At 48.5% G+C, this 17,391-nt stretch overlaps 1 protein-coding gene and 1 long non-coding RNA gene across 7 annotated transcripts in view; both read right to left on the bottom strand.

Moving 5' to 3' along the window:
- ST14 (ST14 transmembrane serine protease matriptase) overlaps positions 1-17,391 on the bottom strand; it is a 40,542-nt gene that overhangs the window by 21,498 nt on the left and 1,653 nt on the right. The window contains exon 1 of one of the 6 annotated variants that reach the window (XM_082343087.1): positions 8,864-8,938. The exons of 4 other annotated variants lie outside the window; for them this stretch is intronic. In XM_082343087.1, the coding sequence (XP_082199213.1) occupies positions 8,864-8,923 (60 nt within the window). In that variant the 5' untranslated portion in view covers positions 8,924-8,938. Of the gene's footprint in view, positions 1-7,509; positions 7,706-8,863; positions 8,939-17,391 lie in introns of those variants that run through there. One more of the 6 variants, XM_082343090.1, reaches the window with a different exon arrangement.
- Positions 11,372-17,385, bottom strand: LOC309606264. The gene is made up of 2 exons (XR_014231744.1): positions 15,489-17,385; positions 11,372-13,020 (listed from the first exon to the last, which is right to left on the bottom strand). It is a non-coding gene; the product is annotated as an uncharacterized lncRNA (long non-coding RNA).

Genomic DNA, 17,391 nt, shown 5'->3' with positions numbered 1-17,391 from the left:
AGGGAACCCTCCTACACTGTTGGTGGGAATGTAAATTGGTGCAGTCACTATGGAGAACAGTATGGAGGTTCCTTAAAAAACTAAAAATAGAGTTGCCATATGATCCTGCAATCCCATTCCTGGACATATATCTGGAGAAAACCATAATTTGAAAAGATACATGCACCCCAATGTTCATAGTAGCACTATTCACAATAGCCAAGACATGGAAACAACCTAAATGTCCATTCACAGATGAACGGATAAAGAAGATATGGTATATTTATACAATGGAATACTACTCAGCCATAAAAAAATGAATTAATGTCATTTGCAGCAACATGGATGGACCTAGAGATTATCATACTAAGCGAAGTTAGTCAGAAAGAGAAAGACAAATACCATATAATATCACTTATATGTGGAATCTAAAATACGGCACATGGGAATTCCTTGGTGGTCCAGTGGTTAGGACTCCACGCTTTCACTGCTGAGGACGCGGGTTCAGTCCCCGGTCGGGGAACTAAGATCCCTCAAGCCACAAGGCGCGGCCAAAATAAAAAAAAAAATTAAAATACGACACTAATGAACTTAGCTACAAAACAGAAACAGACTCACAGACATAGAGATCAGACTTGTGGTTGCCAAGATGGGGGGGGGGGCGGGGGAGGGTTGGACTGGGAGTTCGGGATTAGCAGATGCAAGTTATTATATACAGGATGGATAAACAACAAGGTCCTACTGTATAGCACAGGGAACTATATTCAATATTCTGTGATAAACCAGGAAAAGAATATGAAAAAGAATATATATATGTAACTGAGTCACTTTGTTGTACAGCATAAATTAACACAACATTGTAAATCAACTCTAGTCCAATAAAATAAATGTTTTTAAAGGAGTACATCCTCTACACGCCTATCTGGCTATTTTTCCCCCTCTCTCATATTTTACATTTCTTTGTCATTTAGTTCTATTTTGGGATTTTTAAAAAAACTTACTCTCATAAACCTTCTATGGAATTTTTAAAATAGTTTCACTGAGGTACAACTGACATAAAATAAACTGTACATGTTTAAAGTGTACAATTTTTGGCATATGTATACACCCATGAAACTATCACCATGATCAAGGTAATGAACCTATCCAGCACCTTCCAAAGTTTCCTCCTGGCTCTTCCCTCCTTTCCTTCCCGATTCCCTTTCCCGTCCCCAAACTACCACTGATCCGCTTCCCATCAGTAAAGATTAGTTTGCTTCTTCTAGAACTTCATATAAATGGAATTAAACAGTATGTACTCTTTACTGTCTACTTTCACTCAACATATGAGATGCACCTGTGTTATTATGTTTATTATATTAACAGTGCATTCCTTTCCAGCGTTGAGTAGTAGCCTACTGAATGGATATAACACAATTTGTCTACTTAGTCACCTGTTAATGGATATTTGTGTTGTTTCCAGGTAGGGGTGATTACAAATAAAGCTGCTATAAACGTTCCTGTATGAGTCCTTGTACTGATATATGCTTTCATTTCTCTTGGGCAAATACCTTGAGTGGAATAGCAAGTTTGTATGACAGCTGTATGTTTAACTCTTTAAGAAACTGCCAAACTGTTTTCCAAAGTGACTGTACCATTTTACATTCCCATCAGCAGTGTGTGAGAAATCCAGTTGTCCACATCCTATCCAACACTCCATGTGGTCAGTCTTTTACATTTTATCTGTTCTAATAGAAGTATCTCACTGTGGTTTTAAGTTCCTTTTCCCTACTGACTAATGATGTTGAGCATCTTTTCAGATACTTGGTTGCCATCTGTTTATCTTCTTTGGTGACTTATCTCTTCAAATCTTTTGCCTAGCTTTTAAAACTGGTTTGCTTAGTTTCCTATTACTGTATTCTGGTTACAAGTCTTTTATGAGATATATATACTTTGAAAGATTTTCTCCTAGTCTGTGGCTTGGATTTTCATTCTCTTGTCTGTGTCTTTTGAAGAAGAGAAGTTTTTCATTTTGATGAAGTCTAATTTATCAGGTTTTTCTTTATGGATTCTGATTTTGTGGCTGTATTTAAGAAATCTTTACATAACCCAAGGCAACAAGGATTTTCTCCTATGTTTTCTTCCAGTAGTTTTAATGTTTTAGGTTTTTGATTTGGGTGTAGAATCCATTTTGAGTTAAAAAATTTTTTTAATGGTGTAAGGTATGGATCAAAGTTCTTTTTTTTTCTTTTTTCTTTTTTTTCCCTTTACATATGGATATCCACTATCATCTGTTGTGCAGACTATCCCTTTTCTACTGAATTGCCTTTGCACCTTTGTCAAAAATCAGTTGTCCATTTATACACGGGTCTACTTCCAGACTCTATTATATCCCATTGATCTCTTTTTCTATCTGTATGCTAATACCACCCTGTCTCCCTGTCTACTGCAGCTTTGTAAGTCAAAAAAGCTATTGAAATAATAAGTGAGTTTAGCAAGGTTGCAGGATATAAGATCAGTATCTAAAAATCTATTGTACTTCTATACATTAACAATGACCAATTGGAAATTAAAACTTAAAAAAACCCCAAAAACCCTTACAATAACATCAACAATATGAAATACTTTTGGGAAAATCTGACAAAAGATGCAAAACACCTGTACACTGAAAAATACAAAACGTTGGTAAGAGGAAATTTAAAAGACAGAAATAAATCAAGCAATATCCTGTGTTCATGGATTGGAAGACTCAAGAGAGTTAAGATGTCTGTCCTCCTCAAATGTGCCTACAGAGTCAATACAATCTTGATCAAAACCTCAGCAGGCTGTTTGTAGAAACTTATGAGCTGCTTCTGAAATTCACATAGAAATGCAACAAGCCCTGAAAAAGAATAAAACTGGAGGACTTACATCACCAGATCTCGAGATTTACTAAAAAGGCAACAAATGTTTTTATTTATTTATTTATTTACTAATTTATTTATTTATTTTTGTCTGCATTGGGTCTTCGTTGCTGCGTGCGGGCTTTCTTTAGTTGCGGTGAGAGGGGGCTACTCTTCATTGTGGTGCACGGGCTTCTCACTGTGGTGGCTTCTCTTGTTGCGGAGCACAGGCTCTAGGCACACGGGCTTCAGTAGTTGTGGCTCGCGGCTCTAGAGCGCAGGCTCAGTAGTTGTGGCACACGGGCTTAGTTGCTCCGCGGCATGTGGGATCTTCCCAGACCAGGGATCGAACCCGTGTCCCCTGCAATGGCAGGCGGATTCTTAACCACTGCGCCACCAGGGAAGTCCCCAAATGTTTGTTTAATTTTAAAAAATCATATATTTCATTTCCAATGGTGACTTTTATCCTTAGATGGTTCTTTTTTGAGCAGTCTTTTCTATTTTATGAATGCACTACTTCCTTGTTCTTTCTTAGGATACAAACTTGCTTGTTTTTATATTATCTTCAGAATCTTGTCTTTGCCCTTCTAGGCTATAGGTTTGCTTTAAATGTCCAATGGTCCTTGGTTGTCTAATCATACTTGAAAAGGAAAAAACAGTAAGGCTTTAGCTAGACTCTCTGAGCAGACTGTGTTTTTTTTTTTTTGTTTTTTGTTTTAATCTAGGCACACGGGCTTCAGTAGTTGTGGCGCGCGGGCTCAGCAGTTGTGGCTCACGGGCTCCAGAGCACAGGCTCAGCAGTTGTGGCGCACGGGCTCAGTTGCTCCGCGGCATGCGGGATCCTCCCGGACCAGGGCTCGAACCCGTGTCCCCTGCATTGGCAGGCAGACTCTCAACCACTGTGCCACCAGGGAAGTCCCTGTGTGTCTATGTTTATATGTGTTGGAAGAAATGTAACATAATAGTTTAATATGTTTATTTTCAATGTACAGGGTAATTTCACAACTGTTTTCTTACCCAAGCCTCACAACAATCCTGGAATCATGCATGACTGGTGCCCTCACTGCCGTTCTACGGAAAGGCAGGGAGAAATGGTGACCTTGCAAGATCACACAGTCACTGGGCGGCAGCTCCAGATTTGATCCTGATTTTCTACCTCCCTGTGGTCAGCTTCCAGGACTCAGGGAGCAAGTATTCTGGGATATGGGAAAGCAAACTCCTTGGGAAGGGGAAGGTAGCCAACAGCATGGACAGCGGAGGCCAAGGGCCACCCCAGCCTGGCCGTGGAGCAAGTTGTCAGCCGTGGCGCCGGCTCACAGGCAGGGCCCTGGTCGTCCCTGCACTGTGAATACCAGGCTCCACTCAGCCCACAGATGCTGTTTAATCAGTAACTAGATGACTTCCTTTTATTACCCTACTCTTGGCTCCATTTTCAGGCATATTAGAGATCATCTTGCCTAACCCAGTCCTTTCACTGATAAGGAGACTGAGGCTGAGAGACAGGGAGTGACCTGTCCAAAGTCACAAAGGGAGTGAAGCCAGTAAAGCAGCAAAGCGGGACAAGCCACACCAACCGTCGTCGGGGTTTCACGGATGCACGGGATTGGGTGGCCCCCGGGAGCAGGTGGCAGGGAGCTCCCATCCGTTCGGGCTTAACTGAAAACATAACCTTCTCCCTACACATAACCGTCTCTCTACAGGCTGCAGAGCCAACAGAAGAGGGAGGATGCTGGTGCCTGCCTCCGCCTGTCCTCTCTTTCGTAAAAGTAACACATTTACAGGTGCACATACAAAACACAGTGTTGTAAAGCAGGTGCTGGCCTACCACAAACAGAGAGAGGCCATGCAACTCTCATGGCCTCTTCTCCCCGGCCAGCTCGAGTTAGATCTTGGCTCAAGGCCAGCTCAGAAAAGAGAGCAAGGGATGACTTCCTGGAGGACAGACAGGCATCAGGGGTGCACACAGAGGGAAGCCCCAAAGGGACAAAGGGGGAGAACCCAAGGGGTGGGGTGCAGGGGCAAATCAGATCACCACCATCCCCACCCAACTTCCTGGAGGGATAGAGGGAGTACCGTCCAAAAATCCAGGAGGGGAGACGTATAAGCCCTGGAAAATATCATATTTTCTGCTGGTTTAAGCACACTAGTGCAAATGACGCATATCCTCCCCAAGGTCAGTGGTTGTCCAAAAAAACTAATTTATAGAAGGTAAAAAGGAAAAGGCATATTTTATTTGATGCTATAGGAAAAACCTTTGTGGTCACCCTACTCCTGTTAAGTACGAAACTCACCAGGGCTGAAAGCTAAATGCTTAGCAAGCAAAACTGTGTTCAAGTCAACCACAGAATCCTCATGCTGGCGAGGACCCTTTACCTGGTTCCCCAAGCGCACACTGATGGCCTGGCACCAGCCACTCGCTCACCAGGGCCCGCTCTCCCACCGGCTCCAGGGACCAGCAGATCCAAAGCCAGAAGGTGGCATTGGCAGCTGAGTGCGGTCCTCATGGGAGAAAAGCTACTGGTAAGTGTTCACGTTTATAAATAGCAAAAACAATACTAACGATCTAAAAGTCTGCACAAGATTTCAGTCAAAGCAGACGGAGAAGAAATAAATCTTCATGCCAGGCTCTCTTTTTAAAGACTGTTCCTCATTTGGCCAAGGTTGGGTGTGATTTGCCGGGAAGGCAGGGGATGAAGCTGAAGACTGAAGAGGTGGCCGAGAGTCCTGGGAGGGGCCACGAAAGGCCCTCACGTGACGTCTGGTGATGTGCTTCTGCAGCAGAGGATCAAGGTCAAGGGACAGAGGTGATGTCACTGGCTGGAGACACCGACCTGAGACGAAGACAAGGGTGGCTGGCTTCATGTGCCACGTCCAACTCTGCCGTGGACTGGTGGCAGGCGCTCTCCGCTCACCGGTTCCGTGACTCGGTGTACCCACCACCAGCTGGGGCGGATTTCAATTCCATGATGTCATCCCGCCACCGTGGTCATGAGGACCATAAAATATCCCTGAGATGGTTCAAGCAAGAAAGCACAGTCTCAGCACCTGCAATGGTTTTCCAAGGTGAGGGCCAATTCCACGGCACTTCGAAGATGCTTTTCTTTTCAAGAGGAAAGACAAAGCCAGCATGACTCTCGTGGCCACTCCCTGATGCCAGTTTGAATCAGATCCTGCCCAGAGTCCCCAGAAACTCAGCATGGGCTCAAGGCCACCGGAGACGACAGAGCAAGGAGTGGATTCCAAAACTTTACACTGTATGTGTCATCCCGGGAGATGCTGAGAACAGTACGCGTAGCACTGAGATACCAGGGGTGAAACTGGAGAAAGGCCCCTTCTTCAAGCTGCTGGTGATGAAGGGACCCTGTACTTAGATGGACTCTCTCCAGTTAAGTCAGCACCCACAAAAAAATTCAAGAGGCTGTGGGCAGCGTGCAGCCAATATGCAGGCTCCCAAGGGTGGCGACTTCACCTCTCCTGTGGCCACAGCAGTCCTGGCCCAGCGAAATTATGAGCACAGAAAGGACACTTGATTTGCTCATCACAGGACGATCGAAGCAACAAAGGAGAAGGGAAAAGAAACCCATGTCGGAATCCACCCACTCACAAGCCCGGGGCATCTGATCCCAAAAGAAGCCAGATTCTCAAGAAACAGGAAACTCTCATTGATGGTACCACTCCAGCATACTCCAGACTTGCCTAGCCATGAAAAATAACGATAAAAAATAAATAAAAGATGGGACTTCCCTGGTGGTGCAGTGGTTAAGAATCCGCCTGCCAACGCAGGGGACACGGGTTCGATCCCTGGTCCGGGAAGATCCCACATGCCGCGGAGCAACTAAGCCCGTGCGCCACAACTACTGAGCCTGCGCTCTAGAGCCGGCGAGCCACAACTACTGAGCCCATGTGCCACAACTACTGAAGCCCCCATGCCTAGAGCCCGTGCTTCGCAACAAGAGAAGTCACCGCAATGAGAAGCCTGCGCACCCCAACGAAGAGTAGCCCCCGCTCGCCACAACTAGAGAAAGCCCACGCGCAGCAACGAAGACCCAACACAGTCAAAAAATTAAAAATAAATAATAAAAATAAATTATAAATTAAATAAATAAATAAATAAGAAGCACAGCGCTTGCTCAGCATCCAGATTCCCCAGCCCCTCCCCCAGGAGATTCCACTGCCGCACGGCAGGAGCAGAGCCCTGGGGTCCGCAAGTCTAACCTGTGTCCCAGGTCACTCTTGAGAACTAGATTGTGAGAATACGCTGCCGCCTACCATTCCCAGGGGGCTGCTGGCCTGGCTCACCCACCCCCCGCCGCAGTGACAGGAGCCAGCTGGGTCGTGTCAGTTTCAGTCAGCCTATTTTAAGCAACCACCTGGGATGCAAGGTATCTGCGCAAGGGGCTGGACTTGGCTTCTGCGCCCAGGACCTTCCCACGATAGGTTATAAGCACCATCCAGAAGTCCCGGAGGCTGCCAGCAGATTTCTGCAGATACACACTGCCAGCCAAGGCCGGTCAGCTGGTGATGTACTCCCAAAGCCCTCTGCCTTCTTGTTGCTTGACCTCTCACCCTTGCCCTTCAACCTCGTTACGGTCCTCAGCTGCCGCACCTGAAGAAGGACCTGCCGGAAAATGGGTGAGGCTGCGGGGCCCTAAGGAGGATCCAGAATTACCTGTAGATCTGTGAGTCCAAGGAGAACAGAAAGCTGACCCAGAGCCAATAGCTCTGACTGAAGGAAATAAAATAACCCAAAACTCTGCACACCTGGTCAGAGCGGGACGGAAAGCCCCAGGGGCCTGACTCAGCCAACCGCGGGCACTGTCAGCCCGGGACCCGGTGGTTCTCTGCCAGCCGGCGTCAAGCTCCTGCAGGTTTCATGTCTGTGTCCCCTCCCGATTCCTGGCACTGCCCAAGCCCCACCCCCCGGCCCATACCACTGTGGCACTGGCACCACACCACCTGCAACCAGACTCCGTGGATACAAGCCTCGTCTTTCTTTTATGAGGGGTTGGAGTTGGTGGATTTCCACCCTTTCAACACTGGTCTGGGGGTGCTAACCTTGACCCCAGCCAGGAGGCCCCCAAAGCTGTAAGGAAGCAGGAGGCTGGTGCCATCCTGCCACTGAAAGGCTCTGCTCCTGTCACCACCTCCCAAGCCCAGCCTGTCCCTGAGGACACAGCCCAGGGCCAAGCCCCTCCAGGAAGCGTCCAAGGACCACCTTGGTCCACAGTCTTTCTCCCTGGGACCTCACCTCCCTCAGACCCTTGGCATCAATGATACCCCCCAGCCACAGAGGGCAGACAGGCAGTCCTAGGAGGTCAGGCTGCCCCACCTTCCTCTTTGTACTGCTTCTCTACTCCGTACCCTCTTCCCTCGACCTTGCCCAGGATTAGAACCTGACTGACTGATGGGCTGAAGGACTTCTCTCTTCCTAGCCAGAATCAGGTAGCCTACCCAAGGCAGGTGCCAGGACCCAGGCAACTTTCCAGACCCGTGTCCACGCCTAGAAGGGGAGAGAATGCTCAGTCCACACCCCAGGGATCTGCTGATAGCCCCCCAGGCTCTCTGGTGTCAGCCAGCCCGGCCACCTGCTATACCCGATACCGAGGCATCTAAGTTTAGGCCCTCCCGGTCTCACCCTCTCCCAGTCCTCAGTTAAATGCTCCCCCAGGGCACAACCTCTTTTGTAATTCCAACCAGAGAATTCCATCTCAGATGGGATCCAAGATTGTGTAACAGAGCAGCACCCCCAAACCCAGCCAGTCTCTTTGATCCCACAAACTTTGCACCTGCCCTGTCTTTTCTGGCCAGAGACCATCTTCCTGGGGCAGCCACGCCCCTTTCTCCTGCCCCCGTCACCTGACCGGGAGCAAAAGTATCTGCCCGCAGGGGCACAACCACGCAGGTTCCCCGAGAAGCTAAACCGGAAAGAGACTAAACAAGGAACCAAGAAACAAGACTAAGAAACTAAGAAACGAGAAACTAAACAAGAAAGAAACTAAACAAGACAGAGGTGAAGGCAGTACCGTGTAACTTCTTTTCATCCTTCTTCTTGACTTTTCACCAAGCCCACATTCCGATTTCATGCGCTAGTGCTTTTTCTAGCTATTGACATTTTTGTTGAGATCACTGTAAATTCAAATGCAGTTGTAAGAAATAATACCAAGATCCCTTGTACACTTTGCCCAGTTTCCCTCAGTGGTAACATCTCATAAGACTACATTATAACACCACAATATCGATATAACCCACAGATCTGATTCAGAGTTCCCATTTTACTTGTACTCTTTTGTGTGTAACTATTAAGTTCCATAAGATTTAATCACTGGTGTATGTTCCTGTAACTACCAAGAGTCAAGATTCTGAACAGTTCCAACGCAAGGATCCCTCCCACTTCCCTTCTGCCCCCCCAGCCACTAGCCTAAAACTGTCCTTTCAAAAATGTTAGATAATCCCTCGTCCGGGAAGATCCCACATGCCACAGAGCAACTAAGCCCGCACACCACAACTACTGAGCCTGAGCTCTAGAGCCCATGCTCCGCAACAAGAGAAGCCACCACAATGAGAAGCCCGCGCACGGCAACGAAGAGTAGCCCCCGCTCACTGCAACCAGAGAAAGCTGGCGTGCAGCCGCGAAGACCCAACGCAGCCAAAAATAAATAAATAAATAAATAAATAAATTTTTTTTTAAAATGTTATATAAATGGATCACCCAGTATAGAATTTTTGGGGATTGCTGCCTTTTTTCACTCAGCAAAATTCCCTGGAGCATCGTGCATCAATGCTTTGCTCCTTTTTATTGCTGAGTAGTATTCCACGGTACCTTTTAGCCTTTTTTAACAGCTGCCTTGCTGGACCCAGGGATCTGAAGAAGTTAGTGGAAACACCCAAAGCACACCAGCCTCCAGGAATTGACTATGTTCAGAAACGCCTCTTCCACCTTTTCAGTAGCTCCCAGGAATGTTCACTCAGCTACAAATCTAGCTGTTTGGGAGAAAGCACTGAATACACAAACAAGAAAGCCCCGTCGCCAGGGGAGGGCGCCTGGAGGCCCCAATCCACAATTACAACCTGTGCACAGAAGTCAAAGGACGGGAGAGAGGAGAGAACTGTGTCCTTGGGATCGGATTCTTAGAGCCGAAACAGTTTAGACGTCATTGCATCTCCGTCCTCCCAGGGCCACCCTTTCTGGGGCAAAGAGTATTTTCAGTTAGGGCAAGCGTTACAAAGTTCTCCCTTCCCCCCAGGGTGATCGGCATCACAATAGCCCCGCACATTAGCATTGAGACAGAACCAGCCTAATTCCTCCAGCTCAGGGAGGCTCCTGAAATACTCTTCTGGGTCTGCTCTTTCTCTGGCTAAAATGCTCAACTCAACGGTTCAAAGTGTTTTCTGAACCTCTGGCCATCTGCACAGCAGCAACATTCCCGTTCAGACATGGAACCCAGAATTCAACAGCATAATCCAAACAGGGCCTGCCCAGCAAGGTCCCCATGAGGGCTGTTCGTCAATTTCCTCCCTTATTCCGCCACCACTCTGTTTCCATCAATTGTCCAATAACACAGTCAATTAGCACACACAAATAATACAAATAAAATAATAATAATACAGAATGACAGATCCACCTGATGAAAGTTTACACAGCAAGAGCGGTGTTTCAAAGAGTAGGATATAACATGGAAAAACTCTCTAAGATACAATATTAAATGAAAAAAAAAAAAAAAGTCAAATTGTTGGGCACTTCCCACCCTTCCAGACTCAGCTTAGGTGTCTCCTCTGAGATGCTCCCAAGGAAAGCCCCTGCCCCACCATTTTAGTGGGGTGACATCCTCCAGTTTCCCTGTCACCCCAAACATACCCGCATCCCAGTCTCTCAGTCTCTCGAAGTCAATCATCTGCTCCTTAAGGATGGGGGAGCGGAGAGGGGGCTGCGTCTTGCCCCACAATCTTAGCATGGGTTAAGATTTGTAATAAACGTGTGATGAATTAATTCATTACAACCATGTCTTTAGCTGCACAATAGGAATGACATCATGATTCCATTTGGGGAAGAATACGTGTACACATATATATTAATATCCACATAAGTATTAGTTCATGCATAGAAGACTGTGGGATAATAGAAACTAAACTATTTATAGGGGTTATAAAACCTGGGGAAGAGAATTTCAGAGGAATTTCACTGTGTGTATTTCTGTATTGCTCAACTTTAAAAAGTCCTTTCCTGGCTTCCCTGGTGGCGCAGTGGTTGAGAGTCTGCCTGCCAATGCAGGGGACACGGGTTCGAGCCCTGGTCTGGGAAGATCCCATATGCCGCGGAGCTACTAGGCCCGTGAGCCACAACTACTGAGCCTGCGCGTCTGGAGCCTGTGCTCTGCAACAAGACAGGCCGCGATAGTGAGAGGCCCACACACCGCGATGAAGAGTGGCCCCCCCCTTGCCGCAACTACAGAAAGCCCTCGCGCAGAAACGAAGACCCAACACAGCCAAAAATAAATAAATAAATAAAATTTAAAAATAATAATAATAAAATAAAAAGTCCTTTCTAACTTTAATAATCAGAAAAAAGAAAGCAACTTTTTTTAGAAAATAGGCATAGGCAATACCAAGTTATTAACATGTCTCTCTAGGGAATTCCCTGGCGGTCCAGTGGTTAGGACTCCGCATTTTCACTGCTGAGGGCCCGGGTTCAATCCCCGGTCCGGGAACTAAGATCCCGCATGCCTCGTGGGTGCAGCCAAAAAAAAATAGTATAAACAAATAAAAATATCAGGGAGGGGGAAAATTTTTTACTTTACATTTTAGGGAGCCCCATTACATGCCTGGCTTCGTCAGCTCAAAATTCTGGATCTGCTGTGGTGCCCTGTTCGCCCCTCAGACTCCTCACGTCCCAGCTGTGGGAGGATGGAGGCTTTGCGTCTGCTGTCAGGGTGGTGCTCTTACCCCTAAGGCAGCCGGACACAGTGCTATTCTCAGCAGTCTCTCCTGCAGGCAGCCCAGGTCCTTCTGACTCATGATTAAGTCATCCGAGGTATTGGCCTTTCCCTCCCACTAGGGTGTCATCGACAGAGCTGAGAAGCAAACCTCCAAGACTTCATCAGAGTTGTTACTAGATAAGAAATGACACAGGGCTTCGATAGTGGCACAGTGGTTAAGAATCCGCCTGCCAATGCAGGGGACACGGGTTCAAGCCCTGGTCCGGGAAGATCCCACATGCCACGGAGCAACTAAGCCCATGTGCCACAACTACTGACATTGCGCTCTAGAGCCCACGAGCCACAACTACTGAGCCTATGTGCCACAACTACTGAAGCCCACGTGCCTAGAGCCCGTGCTGTGCAACAAGAGAAGCCACCGCAATAAGAAGCCCGGGCACCGCAACGAAGAGCATCCTCTGCTCCCCGCAACTAGAGAAAGCCCGCGCGCAGCAACGAAGACCCAACGCAGCCAAAAATAAATAAATAAAATAAATCAATTTATAAAAAAAGAAAAAAAAGAAATGACACAGGAGGGAATCAGGGGCAGCCCCGAGGCCACCGCCCCAAAGGACTTGGATGCACGAGGGGACCCTCGTAGGCCCAGCTGCTCAGCCAGACACCACCCTCCAGACCAGACTCTCCTCCAGTCCCTGGCCCTCCAGCGTGACCATCAGATAGGAGGCTGATATGCCTTCCAGAATATAAACAGTACATGTACAGGAACACACTAGATAAAACCCATGCATGTGGCAAAGACTGGAAAGAGTCATGCAAAACGTAAACAACCTGATGAGTCCCATTATGATTTTTAGTTGTGTGTGTAGTAAAAACAAAGCTACATTTTTCAAAGCCTGTTGAAATCCCATCTCCAGCCGGTCTCCTGGTCTATCAGGTGAGTAACCTCATCAAGAGGAGAAACCAGACGAGTTTGGTGTGAGAGGTCTTTAGTGGATTCATGTTGGCACCTGGTTCTCAGTACTCTGTTGAACCATGTGTCCTAGGATTTTGCTGGGGATGTGCATCAATCACCCTGTCTCTGGAATAGAATACAACTGTACAATGGCTTTGCGGTTAAGGCTATAAGCTTTGAAGTTGCACAGATCTAGGTTTGAACTCTTGCTGTGCCTCTGCCTTTGGGCCATTATGCAAGCCCTCTGCATCTCAGTGCTGTCATCCGTAAACTAGGCGTTTTTCGCGTATAGTTGCTGTGAGGATAAAGAAAGAGAGTAAATTGAAGTCCTCATATTTAGTGATGGGTAGCAATGATTGTCATCATATTCTTCTCCATCTTTTCACCATCATCACCACCAACTCAGAGAGACAAAGGATCCAAGATTCTGACTGGTTAGCCAACTATCACAAGGGTTCTAAAGGTTCTGTTGCTAAGCCTGGACAGAATAAGCACATTCTGAAAAGATGAGATTCCAAGACAGAATTTTCATAGGAATCTGCTTCTAGAAAACTTCTTAGTGTGACTTCCCTGGTGGCTCAGTGGTTAAGACTCCACGCTCCCAATGCAGGGGGCCCGGGTTCGATCCCTGGTCAGGGAAATAGATCCCACATGCTGCAACTAAAGATCCCGCGTGCCACAACTAAGACCCGGTGCAACCAAATAAATAAATAAATAAATAAATATTTTTTTTAAAAAAAAAGAAAAAAAATTTCTTAGCAAAGAAAAAAGGGCAATTACTGCCCATGAGCTCTGAGCAAACCCCAAATACCCTTCTCACCTCTGCCAGCCAGGGTGAGAATTCCATGAGAATCTTGGAAGTTCCCATTTCCCATTTCTGTACTACCAAATGGTTATTATAAATGTGCTAAGCTCCAGGCATTTCAGAAAAATCCCAAGTAGAGAAAATCCATTTTCTTACGAAATCAAACCCACTCTTACCCTTAGTAATTCTTCCCTTCCTGAGCCCACTGCGCTGCCAGCCCTGCCTCACACTGCAGCAGTCCAAGTAGAATATAGGGAAGCCAGACGGCCTGAGTTCAAATCCTGACCTCAACACTGTTTCGCTGTGACCTTAGGCAAGTTACTTAGCCTCTCTGTGCTACACTTTCCTCACCTATAAAAGGATAATAATGGTCTTACTCTAAGAGGTACAACACCAATACACGGTACGTGCTCAATAAACCCAGCGATGATTATCAGTATTCTAAACGCTCCAGTAGTAGCCAGTGAGCAAGGTCAGAAGCCACATCTTTGGGACCTGGGCTCCTTGGGGGCTCGTCACACCCTCACTCCTCTTCCAAGAACAGACTTTCTCTCTTAGGAGAGACAGGAGCCAACAGCCTGGGCAGAACCACAGGCCAGAGAACGAGCTGGCAGCAGGGGACTCCAGAACCACGGCGGCCACAGGCCGCAGCTAGCAGTGAGAGGCCCAGGTTGGGAAGCCTGTGGTGAGATGCGCCCTCACCAAGGAGCCGGCTCTGGACAGACCCACGCCCGAGTGATTCCCAGGGGTAGCAGGCGACGTGGGCTTCCTCCTTGGGCAGCTGTCAAGCTAGTGTTGTCTTCTCTTACCCTCAGTTTTCCCGTGTCCTAAACGAGGGCCACGGATTTCCAAGTCCTCCCAGGACCGAGGTGGAGGGAAGGGTGTTATAAGGCCCGCAGGCTTCCTGTCCATTCACAGCACCCAGGTCTCTGCCTTCGTTCCCACTGCTTACCAGCGCCCCTGCTCTCTCCTCACCCCTGCACACAGCTCCCAGCACAGGGCCTTCCCCTTCCGGAGAGGCCAGCGCAGGCTCAAAGAACCGAGAAAGGAAGAAGTGCTTGCAGTTCTGTTTTGTGTGGTAGGAGGGAGAAAGGGATGTGTAGCCGGTCTTAGCACCCATTTCCCTTTCACAGGAGGACCTTCCTCATAGAGGCCAAGTAAAGGGAGAGAAATGGAAACTGAAGAGGGCTTGCATGGCTGGGATGCTGTTCCCAGCACCCCTCGAGGACACTCCCTGTGCTCGGCAGGTAGGCCGCACACCTGCGCAATTGGCATCCTGACAACCCGGGTTCTCAGCCTCTTCCCATGCGTCCTGCTGACTCGACATCACCTTACAGTTTGTCTTGAGGCTTTTCCAACTCAGAAATTCAAACTGTGTGATTTGTACACCAGGCTGCAACTCACGAAGGGCTTTCATGTAAGGTATCCCCTTTAATCTCTGCAAAAAACCTGTAACATATATATCATCTCCATTTTATAGCCACAGAAACTGAGGCATAGAGAGATTAGGTAACATCTCTGAGATCACCTGGCGGGAAAGCGGCAGCACCAGGTCTTGGCTCCACGTTGGATACTCCTGTCACCACATCACAGATGGCTCTGGCCACAATTCACCCACCCTGGCCCTTCGAGCCTGGGTTAGACATCCCTCCTAAGTGGCCCGCGGGCTTCTCCAGAACCCAGTCCTTATCATGCAGAACTCAACTCCCTGAAGGTAGGGACTGTGTGACTGGGCTCTTTCTCAGGGCTATTGCCCAGCACCTGGCACATGCTCCATCGGTGGGCACCTAATAAATAGCTATTATGTGGATGAGTGAATGTTTGACCAATTAACAAAGAGATGAGACTCTGAATAGCCAGAGCTGCACAGCCTGGCCCCTACGACCTCTGATTTTGATCCCACCACATCTGACTTCTCAATCCTGGTCTCTGCTTGCCGAGGAGATACTGAGTCTTACCCAGGGCAATGCTGACTTGAGGAGGAACCAAGAGCTCCTTCGAAGCAGCTTCCTAGCCACCATCAAAGGTTCAGCAGGGGCCAGGACACCCGGTGAGGCAGGCTTCCCACTTCTCATTAACAGCCACAAGAACTGGCATCTGTGCCCCTGCTCTCATGCAGGCAGGGCTCACACAGTCCCCAGACACAACACATACATCAGGGCTCCGGAGACGATGGGGAACACAGAGGTGGCCACTTCCCACTAAATAGGAACAGGTAGAAGTGGGGCAGGGGCCAGAGTCATCAGCCTTGGGAAGGAGGCAGCCAGGTACAAGCACCATCAAACAGAATCCTTCTCCAGCCACGCAGGGATGGAAGAGGCCAGGAGCAAGGAACTCAAAAGCAGCAGTGCCCCTGTGAGGCCCAGCAGGACCCAGCCAGGCCCTGCTAATGCCAAGGACAAACCCAGGGACAGTAGCTGCCCCTCCCAGTCAGAAAACAAGTCAAGGGAGAGCCTGCAGACCCTGAATGCAAACACTGCAGGGTGACCCAGAGGCTGAGAGCTCTGGGAAAGCACGGAGTGGAGGGGCACATTTGAAGACTTCCTGGAGAGACAGACAGGAGCTCTGGGCACAGCAGGCTACTTCCTCCAGGACAGTGAGTCACGTTTAATGTTCGCACACAACTCTCAGCGTGGCTCTCAAGAGGGGAAGCTCCTTAAGGGAAACAACCATATCTTATTTGTCTTTGAGAGCCCAGCTCAGGATGTGGTACAGAGTGGGTTCAATGGAGCTTGGCAGGAGAAAAGACAGAGTGACCCATGCGGGGGAAAACGGCAGAAACGGAGTGGAAGGAAGAGCCCAGAGGAGAATGGATGAGCTTCACGGCACGTGAGAAATGAGCAGGGACCAAGGGGGAAGGAAGCGAGGGCTGACGGGTGGCAGCTCCGTGGGAGCTCAGAGGACGGTGTGCAGCGCGGGCGGTGAGAGGCGAATCCAGGAAGACCCAGCTCTCCCAGTGTCAGCAGGAGACAGTCCCAGGAAGGGGAGTGAGGAAGAACAAGTGACGTGGAGGGAGGGAAGAAAAACAGTCCTGAAATAACAAACACCAAACAGCAGGCCCTCTGCTGAGGAGGCAGGAGTCGAGAGCCCCAGTAGGCAATTATCAGGGATTCACAAACATGGCAATTACGGAAAGGAAACAGAAGCCACAGAAGACGGCCACCCAGCTGCATCCACCTCCCGCAGGGCAGACACTCAGTGGGAACACAGACCTCAGCCTCCAGACTGCTGCTGAGTCCACACTTCCTTCCGCAAAGGGGGTGGAAAAGTGGAGAAGACAAGAGTGCCCAGCCTCAGTTGCTATCTGTGGTTCAGGGAACCACGGCAGCCCCAGAATCTGGCCTTCTGCAAGCTCCCTCAGTCAGGATGCCACTTGGAGAAAGGGACTGATTTGAGAGACCTCCAAAACCTGGCCTGGCATGGGAGCAACGGCAGTAGTGCGGGGTAGCAGAGGAGCTTACTGACCCCAGGATCCTGGGGGAAAGGGAGAGGCAGACCATCCATCGCTCCCCCCTGAAACAGCCCCTGCCTCTCAGCGCCCACTCAGTGTGCGGGCCTTCCAGGACACCGGGGTCCCCGCTGGCAGAGAGGTGGAGCCCTGGCTGCTGGTTTTGCCTGGGCACTGCCACCTAGGTGCAGCCATCAATAAAGCAGCTAACAACCCATTCCCGCCTCTCTACGGTAAGACAATGTTCGTTTTTAAGATCTTTTAAGATGTCCTTGTTCTTTCTGCCAAACGAGAGCTTCCTGCTTCAGTGTCTCCAAAAAGCTCAAGACGCAGGTTCTCATATCTTGTCCCACAGAGTTACCTTCCCAAAGGGCTCCATCCCCCCCTCGGAGAAGCCCAAGCAAGCCCCCCCT

Source organism: Balaenoptera borealis (assembly GCF_965194805.1).
Source record: "Balaenoptera borealis genome assembly, chromosome: 11".
NCBI lineage: Eukaryota > Metazoa > Chordata > Mammalia > Artiodactyla > Balaenopteridae > Balaenoptera > Balaenoptera borealis.
This window is presented reverse-complemented; position numbering and strand designations above follow the sequence as displayed.